General features: G+C 36.8%; 3 protein-coding genes across 16 annotated transcripts in view; all 3 read right to left on the bottom strand.

Annotated features, from left to right (window-relative positions):
• Positions 1-1,752, bottom strand: part of sp5b (Sp5 transcription factor b) — an 86,596-nt gene extending 84,844 nt beyond the window's left edge. For 3 of the 8 annotated variants that reach the window (NM_001442364.1, NM_001442366.1, NM_001442365.1), the window contains 1 exon segment: positions 695-759. The gene's annotated coding sequence lies outside the window, so the exon portion shown is untranslated. 8 annotated transcript variants of the gene reach the window in all.
• Positions 1,753-2,082: 330 nt separating this feature from the next.
• Positions 2,083-19,859, bottom strand: ssb (small RNA binding exonuclease protection factor La). 6 transcript variants are annotated; one of them, XR_015492482.1, is made up of 12 exons: positions 13,600-13,674; positions 13,023-13,084; positions 12,830-12,933; positions 9,875-10,049; positions 9,606-9,713; positions 7,697-7,800; positions 7,513-7,584; positions 7,057-7,424; positions 5,770-6,894; positions 5,078-5,270; positions 4,885-5,001; positions 2,083-3,033 (listed from the first exon to the last, which is right to left on the bottom strand). XR_015492482.1 is itself a non-coding variant. In XM_087255006.1 (12 exons), the coding sequence occupies exons 2-12, from the start codon at positions 13,077-13,079 to the stop codon at positions 2,939-2,941; spliced, it is 1,206 nt and encodes a 401-aa protein (XP_087111132.1). In that variant the 5' UTR covers positions 13,080-13,084; positions 15,167-19,859; the 3' UTR covers positions 2,083-2,938.
• Positions 15,249-20,051, bottom strand: phospho2 (phosphatase, orphan 2). Of its 2 annotated transcripts, none has more exons than XM_087256222.1 (2): positions 20,006-20,051; positions 15,249-19,886 (listed from the first exon to the last, which is right to left on the bottom strand). In XM_087256222.1, the coding sequence occupies exon 2, from the start codon at positions 19,878-19,880 to the stop codon at positions 19,155-19,157; it is 726 nt and encodes a 241-aa protein (XP_087112348.1). In that variant the 5' UTR covers positions 19,881-19,886; positions 20,006-20,051; the 3' UTR covers positions 15,249-19,154. The 2 variants fall into 2 exon arrangements, with proteins under 2 accessions (XP_087112348.1, NP_001104699.1); NM_001111229.1 differs by having other exon boundaries at positions 17,640-19,881; positions 20,006-20,016.
• Positions 20,052-21,015: the final 964 nt, after the last annotated feature.

Genomic DNA, 21,015 nt, shown 5'->3' with positions numbered 1-21,015 from the left:
ATATATATATATATATATATATATATATATATGGACACATTTAGAGTCATTATATTTTCCAAAAGTACAATAAAGCATTAAACACATCAATTCAATTGTAAAACTGATGGACATTGTTCTGTGGATTATTTATTGTTTTGCAGTTATCCTTTAGCAAAATCCCTGAGTCTTGCAAATGTTTATATAAGAGAAAAAGAAACTTGAACAATTACTAATTTAAAATAAGAATAATAATAATAATAATTATATACCTAGTTTATCCACTAAGTCTAAGACAATGGGTTTACTTGCTTTTTTTTAGTGTAAACAAATTGCTTTTAAAGCAATGGGTTACTTGCTTAAAGTATAATCATTTTAAAAAGCAACAGCAGGCTTACTTTTAGAAAGTAAAGCAATGTTTACACATTAATTTGAAGTCAATTCAACTAATCCCTTTAAAAAGCAACTGGTTTTCTCACTTTAAGTCAACTAATCACTTTAAAATCAATGGGTATGCTCACTTTTTAAAAGTAAAGCAATAGGTTTACACTTATTTCAAGTATTAAAAGGTTAAACTAATCACTTTAAAAGCAACTGGTTTACTACTAATCGCTTTAAAAACAACGGTTTTACTTTTTTTTTTTTTAAGCAAAGGGTTTTACACGCTTATTTCAAGTAAAATGTCCACTAATCATTTTAAAAGCAACTGGTTTACTCCCTTTCAGTCAGGAGTGTCCAAACTCCTGGTGTCCTGCTGAGTTTAGCTCCAACTTGCTTCAATACACCAACCAGAATGTTTCTAGTATGTCTAGTAAGAGCTTGATTAGCTGCTTCAGGGGTGTTTGATTAGGGTTGGAGAAAAACTCTCAAGGACACCGGCCCTCCAGGACAGAGTTTGGACAGCCCTGCTTTAAGTCAACTAATCTCTTTAAAATCGTTTACACTCACTTTTTAAAAGGCAATAGGTTTACACACTAATTTGAAGTAAAATGTCCACTTATTTTAAAAAACTTAAATACTTCTCTTTAGGGTTTACTCACTTTTATTAAAGCAATGGGTTTACACACCTATTGTATGTAAAATGTGCACTAATCACTTTTAAAGCAACTGGTTTACAACTATTCGCTTTAAAAACAACACCTTTACTCACTTTATTAAAGTAAAGCTACGGATTTACATGCTTATTTCAAGTAAAACGTTCACTAAACACTGTAAAAACAACAGGTTTACTTACTTTAGGTCAGGAGTGTCCTGCTGAGGTTAGCTCCAACTTGCTTCAACACACCTGCCAGAAAGTTTCTAGTATGTCTAGTATGAGCTTGATTAGCTGCTTCAGGTGTGTTTGATTAGGGTTGGAGCTAAACTCTCTAGGGCAGAGTTTGTACAGCCCTGCTTTACGTCAACTAATCTCTTTAAAAACCGTTTACACTCACTTTTTAAAAGGCAATGGGTTTACACACCAATTTAAAGTAAAATGTCCACTTATTTTAAAAACAACTAGTTAAATTCTTCTCTAGGGTTTACTCTTATTAAAGTAAAGCAATGGGTTTACACACCTATTTTAAGTAAAATGTGCACTAATCACTTTTAAAGCAACTGGTTTACAACTATTCGCTTTAAAAACAACACCTTTACTCACTTTATGAAAGTAAAGCTACGGATTTACACACTTATTTCAAGTAAAACGTTCACTAAACACTTTAAAAACAACTGGTTTACTTACTTTAGGTCAGGAGCCCTGGCCAAAAAAGTTTCTATATCTAGAAAGAGCTTGATTAGCTGGTTCAGGTGTGCTTGATTAGGATTTGGCGCTAAACTCTCTTGGGCAGAGTTTGGACAGCTCTGCTTTAAGACAACTAATCATTTTAAAAACTCGATTACTCACTTTTTAAAAGGCAATGGGTTTACACAATTATTTCAAGTAAAATGTCCACTAATCATTTTAAAAACAATGGGTATACTGATTTTTAACTCGACTAATCACTTTACAATATAATAAAATTTAACGAGCCACAAACTCTTCAAACATAATGTTTGATATCAATGTTAATGTATTGCATTAAGACATTTCCTACAGGTAAAAAAACACATCCATAATGACCGTTTGGATTTTCAAGACCTTTATTGAAATACTAAATGCGTTTAATTCATCAACACATGGCAGTAAAAAACAAAGCAAAACAAAACAACGAGTGCTTGTCAAAGCCCTGCAGGGGTAAATATGAAGCATGACGCCTAAAACAGCACTCTAGATTAAGAGACACGTTCCTGTGGCTGTGATTAAGTACAATTAAAAAAAAAAATCTTCAGTCAAAACACTAATTACTCAAAGAAAACTCCTTTGCAACCACATTTAAAAAGAAACAGCTATAACACACACTTCTGTTTGTGCAAGTGACAACCAATGGAATAATCTAGACGGCAGAAACAAAGTTTTTCATTAATGGAAAAAAGTGAAATGACAATTCAGACAACCCCAATACATTATTCTGAAGGGTTCAAATAGATCTACAGTAATACAGTATCACAAATGCTGTCAAAATCATAACTCAGCTCATTTATTGTGCTGAAAACACAGGAGTTTGCAAACTGAGTGCTCAAGGAATGAAATAACTCGATTACAGTTGTCAATAGTTCTGTAGGCGCTTCCAGCGGACTGTTTAAGCCGAATAGATTGTTAAAAATGACACATTACTAGCTGTAGAGGAGATCTTAAATCAAACCAGCAACTCTAAGTGTTTGTGTATGGCAAATAAATAAGCATCCAGGCATCCGGCATGTTTGAAAACAAAAAGAAAATCCATAAGAATGATGCATGATGCCCTTTTTAGAGAAAAGTGTGGCGTGGAGCTCTCGTGCAGCGGTTAGCCTTTGACACACAAGTAGTCTGAGAATGCATTTCTGTTGGTTTCAGGGAAAATCTACTGTACAAAAAAATAAGGCCACAACTCTTTCCCCATTAAGAACCATTCTCGCTTTTGGCTTGTTTGGAAACCGGCTCTCCGTTATCTTGTCTGTTAGACTCGAGAGGTCTCTTCTTTGTACTGGCGCTTTCTGTTGAAAGAGAAAAAAAACATTCATTTTTCAACAAAAAATGCCAAAAACACACATTTATTCATAAAACCATACATATTCCAGCTTATATAGGTCTGTAGATGATGAGAAGCCCCATTATCAGCCACAAACAAGGCAAAAAATCTTGGATTTTTTGCTTAAATACATTTAAAATGTTTTGTCACTGAGTTCTTAAGAAAAAAGACGAGGATAAAAATGCCTCCAATTTTGGAGCAACTTTTTACAAGATGTAAAATAAGTCTTTGGTGTCTCCAGAATGTGTCAGTGAAATTTATATTTACATTTACATTTATTATATCTTGTAGAAAATGTCAATTTTTAGGTCAGTTAATCAGCTGTATTTGCGCATGTGTCTTTAAATAGAAATGTGTAAAGAAAACAGAAGTGTTATTGCAGCAACCAGGGGAGGCGCGTCCATAAAGGTGACCTAGGCAGCAGTATAGAGAGGGTGTCGTCCGCGACACCTCCCTCACCACCTGTGTCACCAGTTATATTCACGCATAGGCGACAGAATAGAGAGGGCGGCGTCCGCGACACCTCCCTCAGCACCCACGCGTCCTGTTATATCCGCGCATAGGGCGGCCTCCACGACACCTCCCTCAGCACCCGCGCGTCCTCAGTTATATCCGCGCATAGGGCGGCGTCCACGACACCTCCCTCAGCACCCGCGCGTCCTCAGTTATATCCGCGCATAGGGCGGCACAATAGAGGTCCGCGACACCTCACTTCATTTTTATAACCGGTCACTTTCGTTTTCACATTGGGGTTAAGGGTGGCGTGATCGTCCTCTGCCTAGAGCAGCAGTTCAGCTTGCTCCGGCCCTGAGAGCAACACAAACAGCGCACAGAAGTATAAATGCAAGTTTGCATGCAAGGTAGGCACCGTGGGCCACACTGATCACTCGACGCTAAAGTATAAATCAGCCTTAAGAGAGTGGAGAGAAGAGGCCAGCAGCTAGCTCTTTGCAACTCACATGGTCGCCCACTGAAGCTAAGCAGGGCTGTGTCCCGTCAGCTTCTGGATGGGAGACCACATGGGAAAGCTAGGTTGCTGCCGGAAATGGCATTAGTGAAACCAGCAGGGGGCACCCGTCCTGTGGTCTCTGTGGGTCCTAATGCCCCAGTATAGTGACGTGGACGCTATACTGCTCAGTGAGCGCCGTCCTTCAGATGAGACGTTAAACCGACGTCCCGACTCTCTGTGGTCGTTAAAACGTTAAAATCCCAAATTCGCCCACTGGTCTCTGTCCATCATGGCCTCCTAACCATCCCCATATCATAATTGGCTTCATCACTGTGTCTCCTCTCCACCAATCAGCTGGTGTGGGATGAGGAGATTCCCCGATTGTGTAAAGCGCTTTGAGTGGCCAGAAAAGCGCTATATAAATGTAAGAAATTATTATTATTTTTATTATTATTATAAGGGATTTTAATTGTTGGATAATTGTTTAATGAGTGTGAATCATGACCTTCTAAAAATAAACACTGGAAAAAGTGTGAATTTTACCCATATATGCGCATTTTACTGAAAATCTTTTATACTTGTATAGCACTTTCACAATAATTATCATTCCAAAGCTTCACAAAAGTTGCACACTACATTAGCTAAAATCAGAGAAGTTAAGGGGTTGGCAATATATAAGCAGTTTCCTGCAGTTACACGGGGTCGTTCCAAAAGATATAATATTTACATGTAATAGTAACGCATGTTCAGTGAAGTGTATTTTTTACATTGTGTTTGTTGTCCTCGAATAACCCATAGTATTAAGCGGGACAAACAAGAAAATCAATCAAGAAGAAGAAAAAAAGTAAACCAGAGTGTCCCTTTTACCTTCATCTCCCTCTTCATCGCTATCAAACTTGGTCTTCTTTCCCTTGAACTGAGTGTGTTCTCGTCCTCCTCGGTCTCTGCGGCCTCCTCGTCCTCTTCCTCGACCCCTGAACCCTCCTGCAATCACAGTGTAAATGTGGTAAACAGTGGGTTTAGACCGTGGCATGTGTCTTCATGATGTCCTGTGATTTACCTCGGCCTCCTTTGCGTTTGTTTATTGACTCCTGCTGATCCTCGATGATTTTCTTCAGTGTTTCCATCTCCACGTCTCCCTCCAGAATCTCCCACTGAACGGCCTGCTCCTTCACCTTGGGATCCTCCCCGTTGAGAGCCTCTCGGACTTTCTGGAGAGCCTCTTTAGCGTTGGAGTGGAACAGGATGGTGCCCTGAGCAAAGTAATGGACGGAAGACAACTTTACAGGTGCAGTATGGGGGATTGACAACTTGTGGTTGAACTAAAGGTGCTAAAAAGGTCTTAAATTTAAGACAGTTTTTTCTTACAATTTCTGTTTTAGGAAAGGACTGAGCAAAATCTTTGTAGGTTTAATACAGAGTTCCCTAATAATAAGGCTTTATTTTTTATTATTGTGTTTATTATGTACTTTTAAAATCACAAGAAGCTTTTTAGTTCTGTAGCTGATTGTGACAAAACAAGTCTGCCTGTTCAATATAAAAAGCAAGCACTGGAGAACTGTTGCTTATTCCTGCTGTACTGTACTGAACCATGACCCCAAAGCACATACCAAACCCTGACTCCAGTGTATCGTTACACCCCTAAAATCTATATGAATCTTATTTCAAAATCATTTAAATATTAGATTACTACAGCAAGACATTTAAAATGATGTTGTCCAGACTGAATAACCACTGACTCTCAGTCCTCACCTCTTTAGCTCCTCTGGTGAAATCAATCCACTTGATTTGAGCGTGATCAGAGAAGACGGAGTGAAAATCCTCCCTTGAGGTCTGACCCAATTCACCAGAGAACTTCAGCAGGCAGCCTCTCTGCTCATTCAGGGATTTCTGGGCAAACAAAAGAGTTATATCATTGAGCAGCTTTAAAAAAATATCGTATTTTTTGTATGCATGTAAACTGTCTACACAGTTGTTAATAAAAGAAGTGCATGATAAATAAAAATAAAGCCTCTCAACAGAAAGTGTCTGCTCTGAATCACTTTAATGAATCATCATATTTCGACATCTTTTGCTTGCTACTAATATACACTATCGCTCAACAGTTTGGGGATTTTTTTTTTTCACCTTGAATTGAGCGTATCAAGAGGAAAGCGTGGAGAGCAGAGAGAGGCGAAGAATTGGCAAAAGACCTTGAGGCAGGAATCATACTCAGGTCGCCGTGAGCACCGGAGTGCATGTGTCGACGCACTAACCACTACGCCATTAGTGCCGACAAGTTTGTTGATTTTTAAATGTTTTAAAATTAGCTTCTCCTGCTCACCAAGGCTGCATTTATTTAATTAAAAATACAGTGCGTATGGTAGAATTGTGAAATGTTATTGCACTAAAGAAATTACTGTTTAAAAGTAGTTTATCATTTAATTAAAATATTTATTCCAGTGATTTTAAAGATGAAATACTCCAGTCTTCAGAGTCACATGATCCTTCAGAAATCACTCTAATAATAATAATTATTGTTACTATAATTACTGGTAATAGTAATTAAAGCAATAATGACTAAAGTAATAATTTCATTTGAAACAAGATACAATAAGTAATAAATAAATATTACATAAATAAGTATTTAACATTTTACATTTAATAAATGCCGTACCTGTAACTTCCATTTTTTCTTACTATGGATGTTAGGGGTTTTCAGCATTCTTCAAAATATCTTCTTTTGTTTTCAACAGAAGAAACTCAGTTTCATCATCAGTTGAGGGATAGTAAACAGCGCCCAAATTATGTTTAGTATTGCAAATTACGTGAACCCAAAAAATACATTAAGTGAACTATACCTTAAAGCCATAGGTCTCAAACTCAATTCCAGGAGGGCTGCAGCTCTGCAGTTTTGCTGCAACCTTGGTCAAACACAGCTGATCCAACCACTGAAGGTGTTCATGACTCCTTTGAACACCTCAGTTATTTGGATCAGCTGTGTTTGATTAGGGTTGGAGCAAAACTGTGCAGAGCTGCGGCCCTCCAGGAATTGAGGGCTGGTGTCCTGTGGATTTTAGCTCCAACCCTAATCAAACACACCTGAATAAGCTAATCAAGGTCTTACTAGGTATACTTGAAACATCCAGGCAAGAGTGTTGAGGGAGGTTGGAGCTAAACCCTGAAGGGAAACTGGCCCTCCAGGACCGAGATTGGTGACCCATGGCTTTAGGCCTTAAAATAACTAAATTGAAACTATTGCAAAATGGAATTCTGGGAAAATGACAATGTTTTCTAGTCGTACATGCATTTGAGCCTGTTATAGGGACCAACTTGTGACCGGCTCTTTGGCATAATCACATTAAGCTTCACAGCATGAACTCACCATCTCTTCTTCTTCAGCCTGTTTCTGCTTTTCCTCTTTGTCACTGAAATTCAAAGATTGAGCTATTAGAAACATTCTCCCCTCTTCTCACTTTGTTTGTAGAGCATACTACATGTAGTGTTGTGCTTTACCATTTGGCTTTAGCTTTAGATTCCACACGGTTCTGCTTCCTCTCAGCTATCTTTTTAGTAAAGTAGGCATCTCTATGGACAGAGGTTAAAGGTCAACAGTGTATTCAGAGCCATTGAGTTATTAGGTAAACACGCAGAACAGCACAAAGAGATAAACGAGAAACTGCACCGCATGAGCACTGACTTCATCATGACGATCATCTCGTTTCCTTTGAAATTTTTGATGTCGTCACGCTCGACAAAAGCCTTGGCAGCTTCTTCAGTTTCCAAAACAGCAAAGATTGATCCCTGCAGAGAACAAAAACAGTGAACTAAAAACAAAAACAAAACTAGTGTTCAAATATTGTTAAGCTACATTGGTGTTGTCACGATACTGGAATTCATTACTAATCGAATTTCATGCTAACATTTGAGCGCTGTTGAGCATGTTCTTCAAAAGCTATGATTTGCCATTGTGTTCACATGCTCAACAGAAATCACTGTGATTGGCTGTAAAGGTCATCTGTTCACCAAACTCTATATATATATATAACTTTTTAAAACTATTTTACTACTTCACCAAATGTATATAATCTATAGGTTACTACTGTGAGAAAGTATTAGCATTTGGTACATACTTCCAGCATTACCTTTGCTTGAAATGACCCGCTCTAATCCTGTTTATATGAAATAAGCTGCTGCTCCCGAGCAGGTTTGAGCTACCAGAACTGTTGCTATGACAACAACTCTCTGATCGGTTTTGAAGAACGAAACAATCCTAGATTGTGTCAAATCGTCAATAACCAAATCTAGCTAATGGAGTAATCCACGTATAAAGAACAAACTCCTAAACAATGCTTCACAACGACAACCGTAATGTAGCTCATGTTTCCATTGTCTCTGAACCACCAAACGGTCCAAACCCAGCGCATTGTATGGATGTTTACTGTGCATCTTCAGAATCATGTGTTCTCAATTAAATCACTGCGGCTTTTATTCAAGTATGTTGTTTTCTTCCAACTTAAACTGAATATTGAGTGGTTTCTATGCACATCATTACTGCATAGCAAATTAACAGTAAGGGGGCGTGGTTAAGAATACTGTTGCTAAAGCCGTCGGACTGAAGGAGCGCCACTCCAGGTCAGCCTTTGATTAAAGATTTCACCTAAAAAATATTTCAGTGGATTAACATGGAGCAGTTGTTCATCTAAAGCAGAGGTTCCCAAACTTTTTAGCTTGCGAGCCCCAAAATAACAATGCTAGTGACTCGCGATCCCCAATATCCTCTAAGGTGGTTATATATACACAGAAACCTTGCATGCAACAATTTTTCTCTTCAGTAGTTTATTGTTAAAATATGGTAATTCTTATGGTTTAATATAAAAAAACAGATTTTTGGAAATCACCAGGCGACCCCCCTTCATTGTCCCGCGACCCCTTGGGGGGTCCCAACCCCCACTTTGAAAACCACTGATCTAAAGAATAACAATGTGTGCTGTCAAAATAAACATTGTACATTTCAGAAAGAAAAATCCACTACCTTTTAGGACCTTTAAGACTCTTTCCATACATCAAGACCTCATTGTCACTTTAGGTTTCAACTGGTAACGTTGGCGACATTTTAACTTACAGTATATTCTCTAAATACTGATTGTAAGAAACTAATCCAAAACTAAAAGATGATACATATAATAAATAACAAAAAGCTAATCCAGAGGGTGGTGCCTATAGATCAGCATGAATAATAGTGTTCCCTTGGCATTTAATGTAGCATTTAAAACTTTAAGGGCCTTAAATATCCAAGTGGTGCTCAATGCAGAGCCATTTGGGCGAGCTGAGCTCCAGCGAGGGGGAGCTTGAGCTCCACTTTTTTGCACTTCTACGAGTGATGTCACTGGGGGTAGGGTTAGGGGTGGGGTTGGTGTACGCATTAAAACAGCTTACAGGAGGCAGAGCGAGAGCTCATGCTCCCCCTCGCTGGAGCTCAGCTCTGCTCAAATGGCTCTGCAGCGAGCACCCTCTCTAAATATCTCTGAATTGATTTATTAACTTTTAATATTTTTTAAGACCAGCGAACACCGTTTAAGCTCACTTAGACTCTGTTCAACTCTTACTTTGAAGGTTTTCTGGGGTCCTTTCCTCAGGTAGATGTTTTCAAATGTGCCTTTATCAGCAAGCCACTCTTTAACATCATCCAGCGTAGTTTCAAGAGGAAAGCCTTTCTGTTGAATTAAAACATTAAAAGTCACCAAACAGTGTCCCACGGTGGATCTGTCAGTTTTATAGAGCTGTTAAAATAACACTATGAGCTGTTTGTTTTAGAGCAAAGGCAGCCCAGCGAAGCAGAATGAGAAACTTAATGTCATTGTTCCTATTCGCTCACCATGTAGATGGATTTGTGTTTGAGCGCGTCCCTGTATTCCTCGTTGTTCTCAGGAAGGGGTTTGTTCGGATCTCGTCTTATTTTGGTTTTGTCTTCGCTGATCTCCAGCAGGCCTGTTTTAGACTTCAGCAGCGACTCGACAATGACTGATTCCTCTGACGTGAGACTTTTGAGTCTGTGAGGGCAGATACACGATGAGAAACAACATCCTGAGCCTTCCTTAGCTTTATGATGGAGAAATAGACCAACATTTAAAGGTCACATCAAATTAAAGTTTTTTAGATGCAAGCATCAGCATTGTTTGTTTTTATAACATCTATAAGCTAGTGCGCACCAAAACAGTGACAAAATTCACATTTAGGAGATATAAAACAGATGTAAGCTTGTGGTTTTGCCATGTCTGCCTAAATGGATCTACGGTTTTATTCATGTCATCTCATACTTCAGTTTCTCATTAAAAATTCTGACCAATCACATGCTTTCTAGTATCTGACATGTGCCACCCCCTTTAAGATGCTTCACATTTGATGTGCTTGAGCTCAACCACATTTTGGGATGAGTTTCCCAAACAACGACGCAACTCCCGACTGAACTATCATAGTACGATGCATCGTTTGGGAAAAGAACAATGTAGTGACGAGTGTTTCCCAAAACCTGTAGTTTCTCTTTCGCAGATCCATCGCTTGAACCACGTTAGTTATAACATACAACACCCATAATGATGCTCTAAACTGGGTGGAGTAACTACTTCTTTAGAGAAAAACCCCATAGTTTCTTTGTGTGAATTATATTGTTTTACACGCACACGCATTTAAATAAAATCCCATATAAGTTTTGGTAAAAACATGCACTCGCTTTCCATATTAACTGAACTATATGTAAATGGGACAAATAGGGCCTGTGTTTCCTTTACTAATATTATTGAGAAGTTAACCACTACACATTCTATTCTAAAACATATCACTTACAAAAGCTAACATGTATTCTAATATCATATATAAATCATATAAATAAATAAATGAGGCTATTTATTATAAAATGATATGTAATATTAAATAGAAATGAAAAAAAATCATACTTTAATAATAATATTAATGATGATTATGATTATTATTTAGTAGGATATTGTTTATTTATTTATTTTTTTTTAAGTCTACATTTACAATTTGACACGTGTAAACCACTGCAGAAAATTCTAACAAGCAGGCCCATGTCATATACAGTACAGATACTTAAATAATAAATAACCTACTATAAATTAAAAGAATTAACAAATGCTGTTTGTTTTTTACAAGCTTTGGAGACTTAACATAAATTCCACTTTTAAATAATAGGTCACCTATAGCTTTCATCATGAGGCTGTGTTCCAAATGACATCAATGTTTTCAAAGTGCACTGCGAAGAGAGTACAAGTGTAAACATGAAGATTGCTAAAACTGAACTGTAAAAATAGTTCAAAAGAAAAATTACACCCAAGAGTGATGACCTTAATGCTTTATTTTTAATAATTCCAACTTTAAATGTTAGATTGTTCTAAATGAATAGGGCATAGGGGGGATATGCGGGAATAGAACACAGCCAGGAACTGTTTCTATACAGCTCCAGAGGTGTGGTTGCGAGCGCTCAATTTTGCGAATGTTCGTTGGAGTGACGGATTTGGGAAACAGCAAATCAACAAACTATGTTTGTAACAACGGAAGTTGCGACCTTAATGGCTAACGATGGTTTTGGGAAACGCACCCTTGAACAGTAATAAAACTAAATATTATTGGGGTTTTTTTTTTTTTTTTAAAGGGCCGGGGATACTCCATGTCCCACCCTCACTTCATGTTTCGGGGAAAAATCTGACATTTGCGATATGAATATAATTTTGCTAGATGATGTAAATAGCTCTATTCAGGAAGATTTCACGAGTTTAGATTGACTGGGGTGATCAAGTCTTTTTATATGCAGAAATCAGCAAAAAAATGTAATAAATGCAAGCATATATAAATATGACAGAGCAAAAATACGAGTGAAATAAACAGTGCCATATGGTTTTCTGGGAATTCTATCAGTATTCGAATACACAAACTGAACAATCAAACATAAAATAACATGGTCATCATTATATAATATCATCATATCATCTTTATCTTTTATTCTTTAACAAATAATCCTGTGGTATCCACAATAGTCACACATTGCGATATCGATGCTCAAACAATATATTGTTCAGCCCTTAAATAAATATTTAATATAATTTCCAATAAATAATTTCACTCTTAAGGGGGAACACGGTGGCTTAGTGGTTAGCACTGTCGCCTCACAGCAAGAAGGTCTCTGGTTCGAGTCCAGGCTTTGCCAGTTGGCATTTCTGTGTGGAGTTTGCATGTTCTCCCTATGTTGGTGTAGGTTTCCTCCGGGTGCCCACAGTTCAAAGACATGCACTATAGATGACTTGAATAAACTTACATGTCCATAGTGTGTGTGTGTGAATGAGTATTTCCCAATACTGGGTTGCAGCTGGAAAGGCATGCGCTGTGTAAACACATGCCCTACTAAAAAAACTGCTTAAACCAGCCTAGGCTGATTGGCTGGTTATAGCTGGTCAACCAGGCTGGTTTTAGAGGGGTTTTGGCCACTTCCAGGCTGGTTTCCAGCCAGGTCTTAGCTGGTCTGGCTGGGAGATGACCAGCTAAAAGCAGCTTGACCAACCTAGCCAAAACCAGCTTTGTCCATCTTAAACCAGGCTGGTCATGCTGATTTTAGCTGGTCATTTTCCAACTTGACAGGCTAAGAAGTGGCCAAAACCCCTCTAAAACCAGGCTGGTCAACCAGCTAAAACCAGCTCAGGCTGGTTTAAGCTGGGTTTTTTTCAGTAGGGGGATAAATTGGCGGTTCATTCCGCTGTTAAACAAAAAAGGGACTAAGCCGAAGGAAAATGAATGACTGAACTTTCACTATTAAACTTACCTATTAAATTTTAGCATGGTCTCCAGAGGGACCCATCCGTCGTCTAACTGCAGCTGCTCCTTCAGAAACTTGTCTCTTGGGAGATTATGGTCACCAAAATAATACTGAACACACAGAAATATGGACAATCATATCATTCATCTGAATTGGCGATGGGAAATCAGCATATTTTACATGATTATCATCATCTCACCTCAATCTGCTCCGCCACCTTCTTCTCCAGGGGAGACATTTCCTGATTGTCAGCCATCTTTGCTAGAATCACAACAAACTAAACATAATTAATTAATCAATTAATTAAAAAAAGGAAGTGCAGAAATGCAAGAATACAAACGGTCTCTGCTTTGAATTATTTTAAAAACGCACATCACACAAGCCATAGTATTCAAACAGAGACTGAATGCTCTGTAATATAAACTCTGTATGAACTTCTGAACCCGGAGCGAGTTTGATTTCCAAACCACGTGTGAGTACAGCAGATCTGTGCACTTTCTATTTTAGCATCCACACTTCACTGTTTAAACTCAAATGTCCAGAAATAAAGAGCGTTAAAAATAACATGCCTGCACGCTACAAATTGAGTCAAAAAAATAGTATAAATGTTGGGATAATACTCGTTTATGGAGCATGTACGCGCCACATGTCGCAGAATGACACTGAAAAAACGTCGCGCGCTCGCTCTGTCACTGTTTTCTCACTGTCCGACCTGAAATTTCAAAACATAGTAAACTCCAAAAAAGAAGTAGTGCTACAAAAATCACCATACTTACTTTATTTGCGCTCTGTTTTTGTCTGATAGCGATGAAACGCCACACTCAACGCCGAGTGAACGTGAAGTGAGGTATGCCGTCGTGGAGTTATGACATCATTTAGACCGAGTTGAGAACTATGGGAAATGTAGTTGAATCAGGACATCCACAATTTTTCAAACGGTTTCATCCTATTTCGATCAAAAATGTATGCTATTATTAAACTACATGCTAAATTAAAAGTATTTTGTATGTTTTGAATCATCAATTGCTTATTAATGAGTGAATGTGAGTGAAAATCATATAAAGATTTGAATGTGGTAGCCCACTAATGCATTTGGTCAGGACTTTTTTTTTAATAAAAAAAAAAAAAATAGAATAAAAGACTTATGAAAACTGAGAATGGTATATATGATGTTATTATATTGACAAAACAAAAGTCTTGTAAATGTTAAAAACAGGAAACACATTTCCCTTTTTAAAATGGTTTTGACACTGATATATATATATATATATATATATATATATATATATATATATATATATATATATATATATATATATATATATATATATATATAAGAAATGTGTAACTTTTTTAAATGATCATTTCTTTTTTAGAAAAGTTTAACAATGTGAACAAATTAATTTGAGTGTCAATGGAATTTTTGACTTTATATTTAATACAGTTGGACAAAATATTATAATATTTAAAAAAAAGACTTAATATAATGATGAAGGTGAATGTGCATTTTCATTCACCCATGTAACATCACTTTATTTTAAATAATTTGTTTGAATATTTCAAAAATACTTAGTTTAAATAGATATTTTATTAAACTACTTTACCCAACCCTTTGAGTTAAGTATTATCATTTACTAATAATTCACATATTACAAGTAATGTTTTTCTTATAGCTCAAGAGGTTTGAGAGGCCAGGGATAGTTCACCCAAAGATTAGTTTGTGCTCTATTTTATCCGATAGCAATGAAACAGCTCACTCAACACCATGTGAACGTGAAGTGAGGTCTGCCGTCGCGTAGTTATGACATCATTCAAAGACTGAGTGGAGGATTCTGGGAAATGAAGTTTTATCACGACATTCACAATTTTTCAAACTGTTTCATCATAATCGGATCAAAGATGTATGCTATTTTCGCATTAGAGAGTTAGAACGTGACGACTGAATATTAAACTAAAAGCATTTTGTATGTTTTGAATCATCGATTGCTTAATAATGAGTGAATGTGAGTGAAAATCATATAAAGATTTGAATGTGGTAGCCCACTAATGCATTTGGCCAGGAATTATAAAAATTGAGAATCGTATATATGATGGAATTATTGACAAAATAAAAGTCTAAAAAGTGTTAAAAACAGAGAAAACACAACATTTCTCCTTTTAAATTCAGTTTTGACATTAATATATATATATATATATATATATATATATATATATATATATATATATATATATATATATATATATATATATAGATATATATATATATATATATATATATATATATATATGCATGAACTACCCCCTTTAATACCATTCGACTCCACAAAGTGCTGGATCACTCACCATAACTTCATTAGTGCTTCGCTGAATTACAGTGTAGCCGTCCACTCCTATTACACCTCCAGTCAGACAACAAGAGACAGGCCATAATTCAGTGGTTATTTTATTCCTTTTCAATAGGACACTAAACATGTGCATGGCCTGTGTGCAGATAGTACAAAGGACACAAGATCTGTCGTAAACATTAACAGGAACAAGCTCTGGTTTAGGAGAACGCGCCTCATGTAACTGCATTTTCCTGACAGATGTAAATCCTCAACACCTGACAGTTCTCCGTTCATCTCTGAGTAAATATTCAGGTTCAATCAGGAACAAACATTCACAACACTGTTTATCTAAATCGAGCACGTCTCACCCAAAAACTGCTATCAGCAGCACAGCACGGGTTACGACCGCTCGGATGGCTTTTAAACATCTCTTGCACAAGAGTCTCTGTTGAACATTTAGTTGGGGAAAAAGGTATAACGGGGACATGATTCATTTCTATAGGCTTGCTCTATATATTAGATATTTGTATTTACATATTAGAGTATTTTCATTTCATATTAGTAGCAAATCGCAGTGTTAAAGGCCTTCAGGGCTGCATTTCTTCTTATAACGCGACAATATGTAGGCATATTAAAGGGATTTCTTTGTTAATCATGCAGATTTGAACAAATAAATATTTAGCCAGCATGTTAAAACATTAACATTTTGTTCGTTTCAAGATTACGCAGCAAACCTCAGTGGATTATATATTGAGCACCTCTCACTGGTAAATAGATGTGATACAAATCTAAAGTGAGCTTATTTGACAATTTAATAAATTTAAAGGGCACCTATTTCACCCTTTTTTAAAATTTAAGGTAAGTTTCATGTGTCTCCAGAATGTGTCTGTATAGTTTCAGCTTAAAACACCAATCAGATTATTCATTATAGCTTCCTGAAGTTTGCAATTTCAGCTCTGAACATCTCGTAGCTGTTTTTGTTGCCTGTGCCTTTAATGCTGGTTTTCCCCGCCCACCGCTCCCACGTGCCTATCAGAGTGTGTCTCGATCTCCGGCTGTGATAAACAGCACAGTGACAAGCAGATCTCACGTAATGTTTCTTAGAATAACTACGGTAAGAACTTTCCCAATGATTATTTGTTGTATTTGTTGTGGAGTTAATTCAAGCCTTTCTGTAATTATAATCACACACAATGTTGTTAAGCACACAGCTCATGCGTTTAACTTTGAACTGTTTTTGCATGGCAAATGTGACAAGATACAGGTTAATATCTACTGCTGTACATATCTATTATGTTAATGTACAAAATTTAACGTCCACAAACCAGGATTGAAGCGTCTTCTTTTATAATTGTACTGACACTATGCGGCTGTGGTGATAAAGATGGTAAAATTGCTGTAATTCATTACAAACATGCACTGTATTAAAACGCTTTTAACTTGTGAAACTCATTCCTGATCACATTTGATAATGATTGATGATCACAGAAAGCTGAACAGATCTTTTAATCCCAAATGCTTTGCGCACGTCCTGTCTTGTTGATATGATTATACGCGTTACTATGTTAATATGAGGCTGTCAATCAAATCCGTGGGCGGGGAAACCACACTCCTATGTCACGTTGTGGTCTGCCTCAAAATGGGAGGGATCTAGATCCTATTTTAACATTAGGAAATTAAAAAAAAGAGACTTGTTGTGTTAATATCACACTAAACCTATACTCAGTTCTGTCCAAACAGCTTACTAAAGATGCTATTCATAATAGGTGCCCTTTAAATCCTTTTAGTTTATTTTAAAATATTCCAGACGAATTGCATATAGTCATATTGAATGTAAATTCTCATATATATATAACACTTTACAATTAATTCTCATTCGTTTAAACATTATTTAATGAAGAAATCGTGAATAATGCCTCTGTGGCATTTATTAATCTGTTATAAACTCAACAATTACTTTTTAGTCATTTAAGCTTTTTTAAATTAAGAGTCAGCATTAGTTGTGCTATGAAAACACAGCTGTGTAAACATGATTCTTTTATATTAGTCAATGCATTCAATGAAGGAAACCTTATTGTAAATTATTAAAAATATACAGATATTCTCATGTTATATTAACGAGTTCATTTGAGGATGGATTATATATACAGTTGAAGTCAGAATTATTAGCCCCCCTGTTTATTTTTTCCCCAATTTCTGTTTAACATAGAGATTTCATCAACACATTTTTAAACATAATAGTTTTAATAACTCATTTCTAATAACTGGTTTATTTTATCTTTGTCATGATGACAGTAAATAATATTTGACTTGATATTTTTCAAGACACTTCTATACAGCTTAAAGTGACATTTAAAGGCTTATAAAGGTTAATTAGGTTAACTAGGCAGGTTATTGTAATTAGGCAAGTTATTGTATAACGATGGTTTGTTCTGTTGACTATCAGGGGAAAATAGCTTAAAGGGGCTTATAATTTTGACCCTAAAATGTTTTTTTTTTTTTTTTTTATATTAAAAACTGCTTTTATTTGAGCTGAAATAAAACAAATAAGACTTTTTCCAGAAGAAAAAATATAATCATATATCAAAAATAGAAACATACTGTGAAAATGTCCTTGCTCTGTTAAACATCATTTGGGAAATATTTAAAAAAGAGAAATAAGTTCAAAAGGGAGGCTAATAATTCTGACTTCAACTGTATATATAAATCTCACAAAATTATTAATCTGTTATAATCTCAACATTTACATATGTTTTTAAGATCGAGAGTGGTGTTTGTCAGCAATAGTGAATGCAAAGTAGGGTTGTCGCTATACCATTAGTTAATCTTACGATACTAAACCAGCTAAAGTATCACAATACCAAGTTGTATTGCGATACCGTAATTCATAACTGAAATTATAAAGAAAATGACAAGAAATATCTTTTTTTATGTTATAATAGGCTTACTTGAATTTGATGCATGATTCCCTTAAGAACAAAAAGTATTATCTGCACCTCACTTACAACAAAAAATACATTAAAATAAAGATACAAATTATACCAAATGAAATTTGTTACAAAAAAAGAGCATTTTTCCAACAAAATTAGGCCAAATGAAGTGGTCAAAAATTGTTTCCTGTTGCTATTTTGGGTTTTCATCTATATATTTTTTTCAGTCTTATCAGGTAACAATCCAAAGTAATTCAAAATTTCCCTTTGTGAGTCTTTCTTTTAAAGAGAGTCGCGGTTGAAGTAGCTACTAAATCATATTAACAGGAACAGAAATGAACAGATGTGCGTTCGAACTGATGTGTTAGAAAACATGCAATACGCTACCATAAAAGGCGCCAATTCTACAGTTTTGCAACCTTAAAGGGCTCCACAGACTATAAAAATAAAGTGGTCTATTGTTGCGCAAACGAGTGATCTTTTTAGTGTCTTTTCCACATGCAACGTTATTAATTGTAGATAAACTATTAATCACGATACCACCTTTCGCAAACTACAGTAGCATCGCCAGTATTTTGGAGCCATAGTATCGCGATACTACCATAGTTCTACCGGTAAACCGTGCAACCCAAATGCAAAGTAGGAGAGTTGATTACATATTAGTGAATGCATTCAATGAAGGAGAGACCTTATTGTAAAGTGTTACCAATATACAGACATTACTTTATACTCAAGTAATTTTATCAAGTAGTTTGAGGATGAATTTATATATAATCTATATATAAATCCATACGTTTATATGTAAATCTATCTCACAAAAATATGAATCTGTTATAATCTCAACATTTACATATGTTTTTTTTAAAGATCAACATTAGTTAATGCACAGTGAAGTAGCATTTGTAAAGGTTAATAATTGCTGATAATTGTTTACATATTAGTGAATGCATTCAATGAAGACCTCATTGTAAAGCGTTACGTTACCAAAACACCCAAGTTACCTAATCAAGTTGTTTGACGGACGCTTTCAATAATCGTGTCGGAATCTCACGATATTGCTCATAACACTATATATCACTCAATTAGAGCTCTTAATTCCTGAAGGATTTCTTTGGCACTAGTCCAGGGCATAATTTTGGCCCTGAGCTCGTTTGAACCCTCAGAAATGCCTTTGCGCAACAGTTTCTCCAGGGTGAATCCTTTCCTTGGCATTGCAATGTCGCCCTCTGTCAGCTCTTTAACAGGGCAAAAGTCGTTTCCTCCGTCTCCTATATAGCAAATCCGCTCATAACGCAGGCCATCTTTCGCCCGGTTCTCCGTGAAATCCCGCAGCACCCTTCTCTTGCACAGGTTTACCGGACACTCTTTACAGGCATGCGCGTGGAAGCAGCGCAAGCTCACGTACCCGCGCGCATCGATGTTCGCGGGGTTGCTGAAGACGTCATCTACTGCGGATTTCAACCCCGACGCCTGCAAAGCCCAGTCTATGAATAAAGTGTTCGAGTCGGAGATGATAATGCAGTCGATGTGCTTCTTATTCTCGGATATGAAGGTCAGGAGCTCGGTCATGCCGTCGGTGAACGGGATGCTCTCCATGACCGCGCGCATGTGCTCCGGCCGGACGGACTGGTCTCCGATGTAGGTCAACACTCGACCCATATATTCGGTCCACCTGCCCCTCTGGTAGGACTTCTCCAGCCAGTCCGGTAACTTCTGGTCGGGGGTGCAGCGGATCACCCAAGTGTCGCTGTTTTCATCCACTATAGTGTGATCGAAGTCGAACACTACTAAGGTCTTCATTCTGCACTGGAAATAACAACACAATAATCATCATGACACGACAGTTTAATGTTTACATGTAATACTTAATTCTTAGCTAGTCAAAGAATGAGAATTGAGTTTAAGCAAATTAGATATGTACCGACCTGAAGCGGCAGCCCGACCGAATTACCTAATTCCGTTAACGATTCTGAGTCAGACACTTGCTTACAACACAAAGCGTGATTAATCCCCGCCTGTTTAGAGCTGCGGCTTGCCAGTGATAGGCTACAGCCCACGTCACTCAAAAGTCTTGTGACGATGTGATTGGTCGCTGCAATCGTATGGACGGGAATCGTTCTTGCTTGCTTTCTGTTTCTTTATAGTCATTCAATACATAAGGCGAGTAGTTCAGAACTTGATCTGAGAAGTATGAATTCTGTTCATATCTTAAATTAAAAACGCACTCATTCATTGTAAGTGTTTAAGAACAGATTGATTGCAAGATACAACGCTTATTTGCTGACATGAATAGTGTAATAAATACTGATAGATATGACCTCACTTCCTCATTTAAGCAATGTAACAGTTACATCAACAGTTGTTTTTGTATTATATCTGAAAAGTAAAAGAGATGAACGAGGCATTGTATAATTAAATATGCACCGATTTGAATAAATTACACAAATCTGAACACTGGATAAAGCTATCTACAAAAAAAAAAAAAAAAAACATTAAAATGAAGCAAGATTTATTAAAAAAAATACATATATACAACAAGCATCGTTCATCAACCCATAAAACTGTCAGCAACGAGATACAAACTCAAGATTTTAGAAATAAAACATTGACCTTTCTGGTAAACGACAAAAACACCTGTAAAATGGAGATTTCTGGCTCAGTGCACTGAAAGATATGCTCATTTTAAGAGATGTATTACAAAAGTAATGGGCGGCACTGTGGCACAGCGGGTAGCACTGTCGCCTCACAGTAAGAAGATCACTGGTTTGGGCCCTGACTGGGTCAGCTGGAGTTTCTGTGTGGAGTTCGCATGTTCTCCCCGTGTTGGCGTGGGTTTCTTCCGGTTGCTCCGGTTCCCCCCACAAGCCCAAAGTCATGGCTATAAGGGAATTTGGTAAACTAAATTGGCCGTAGTGTACGTCCATATCCTCCAGGT

The sequence above is a fragment of the Danio rerio genome, chromosome 6, assembly GCF_052040795.2.
Source record: "Danio rerio strain M-AB ecotype USA chromosome 6, GRCz13ab, whole genome shotgun sequence".
In the NCBI taxonomy this organism is placed as follows: Eukaryota; Metazoa; Chordata; class Actinopteri; order Cypriniformes; family Danionidae; genus Danio; species Danio rerio.
The sequence above is the reverse complement of the archived record's forward strand: the minus strand, read 5'-3'. Positions and strand labels throughout refer to the sequence as shown.

Coding starts and splice junctions, on each gene's coding strand:
- ssb (XM_087255004.1), bottom strand. CDS start 15,397: ATGCAGTTACATGAGGCGCGTTCTCCTAAACCAGAGCTTGTTCCTGTT. Junction 5,271..5,769: donor TCACCAGAGGAGCTAAAGAG/GTGAGGACTGAG, acceptor TACTTTGCTCAG/GGCACCATCCTGTTCCACTC. Junction 5,002..5,077: donor CAAACGCAAAGGAGGCCGAG/GTAAATCACAGG, acceptor CTGTGATTGCAG/GAGGGTTCAGGGGTCGAGGA.
- phospho2 (XM_087256222.1), bottom strand. CDS start 19,880: ATGAAGACCTTAGTAGTGTTCGACTTCGATCACACTATAGTGGATGAA.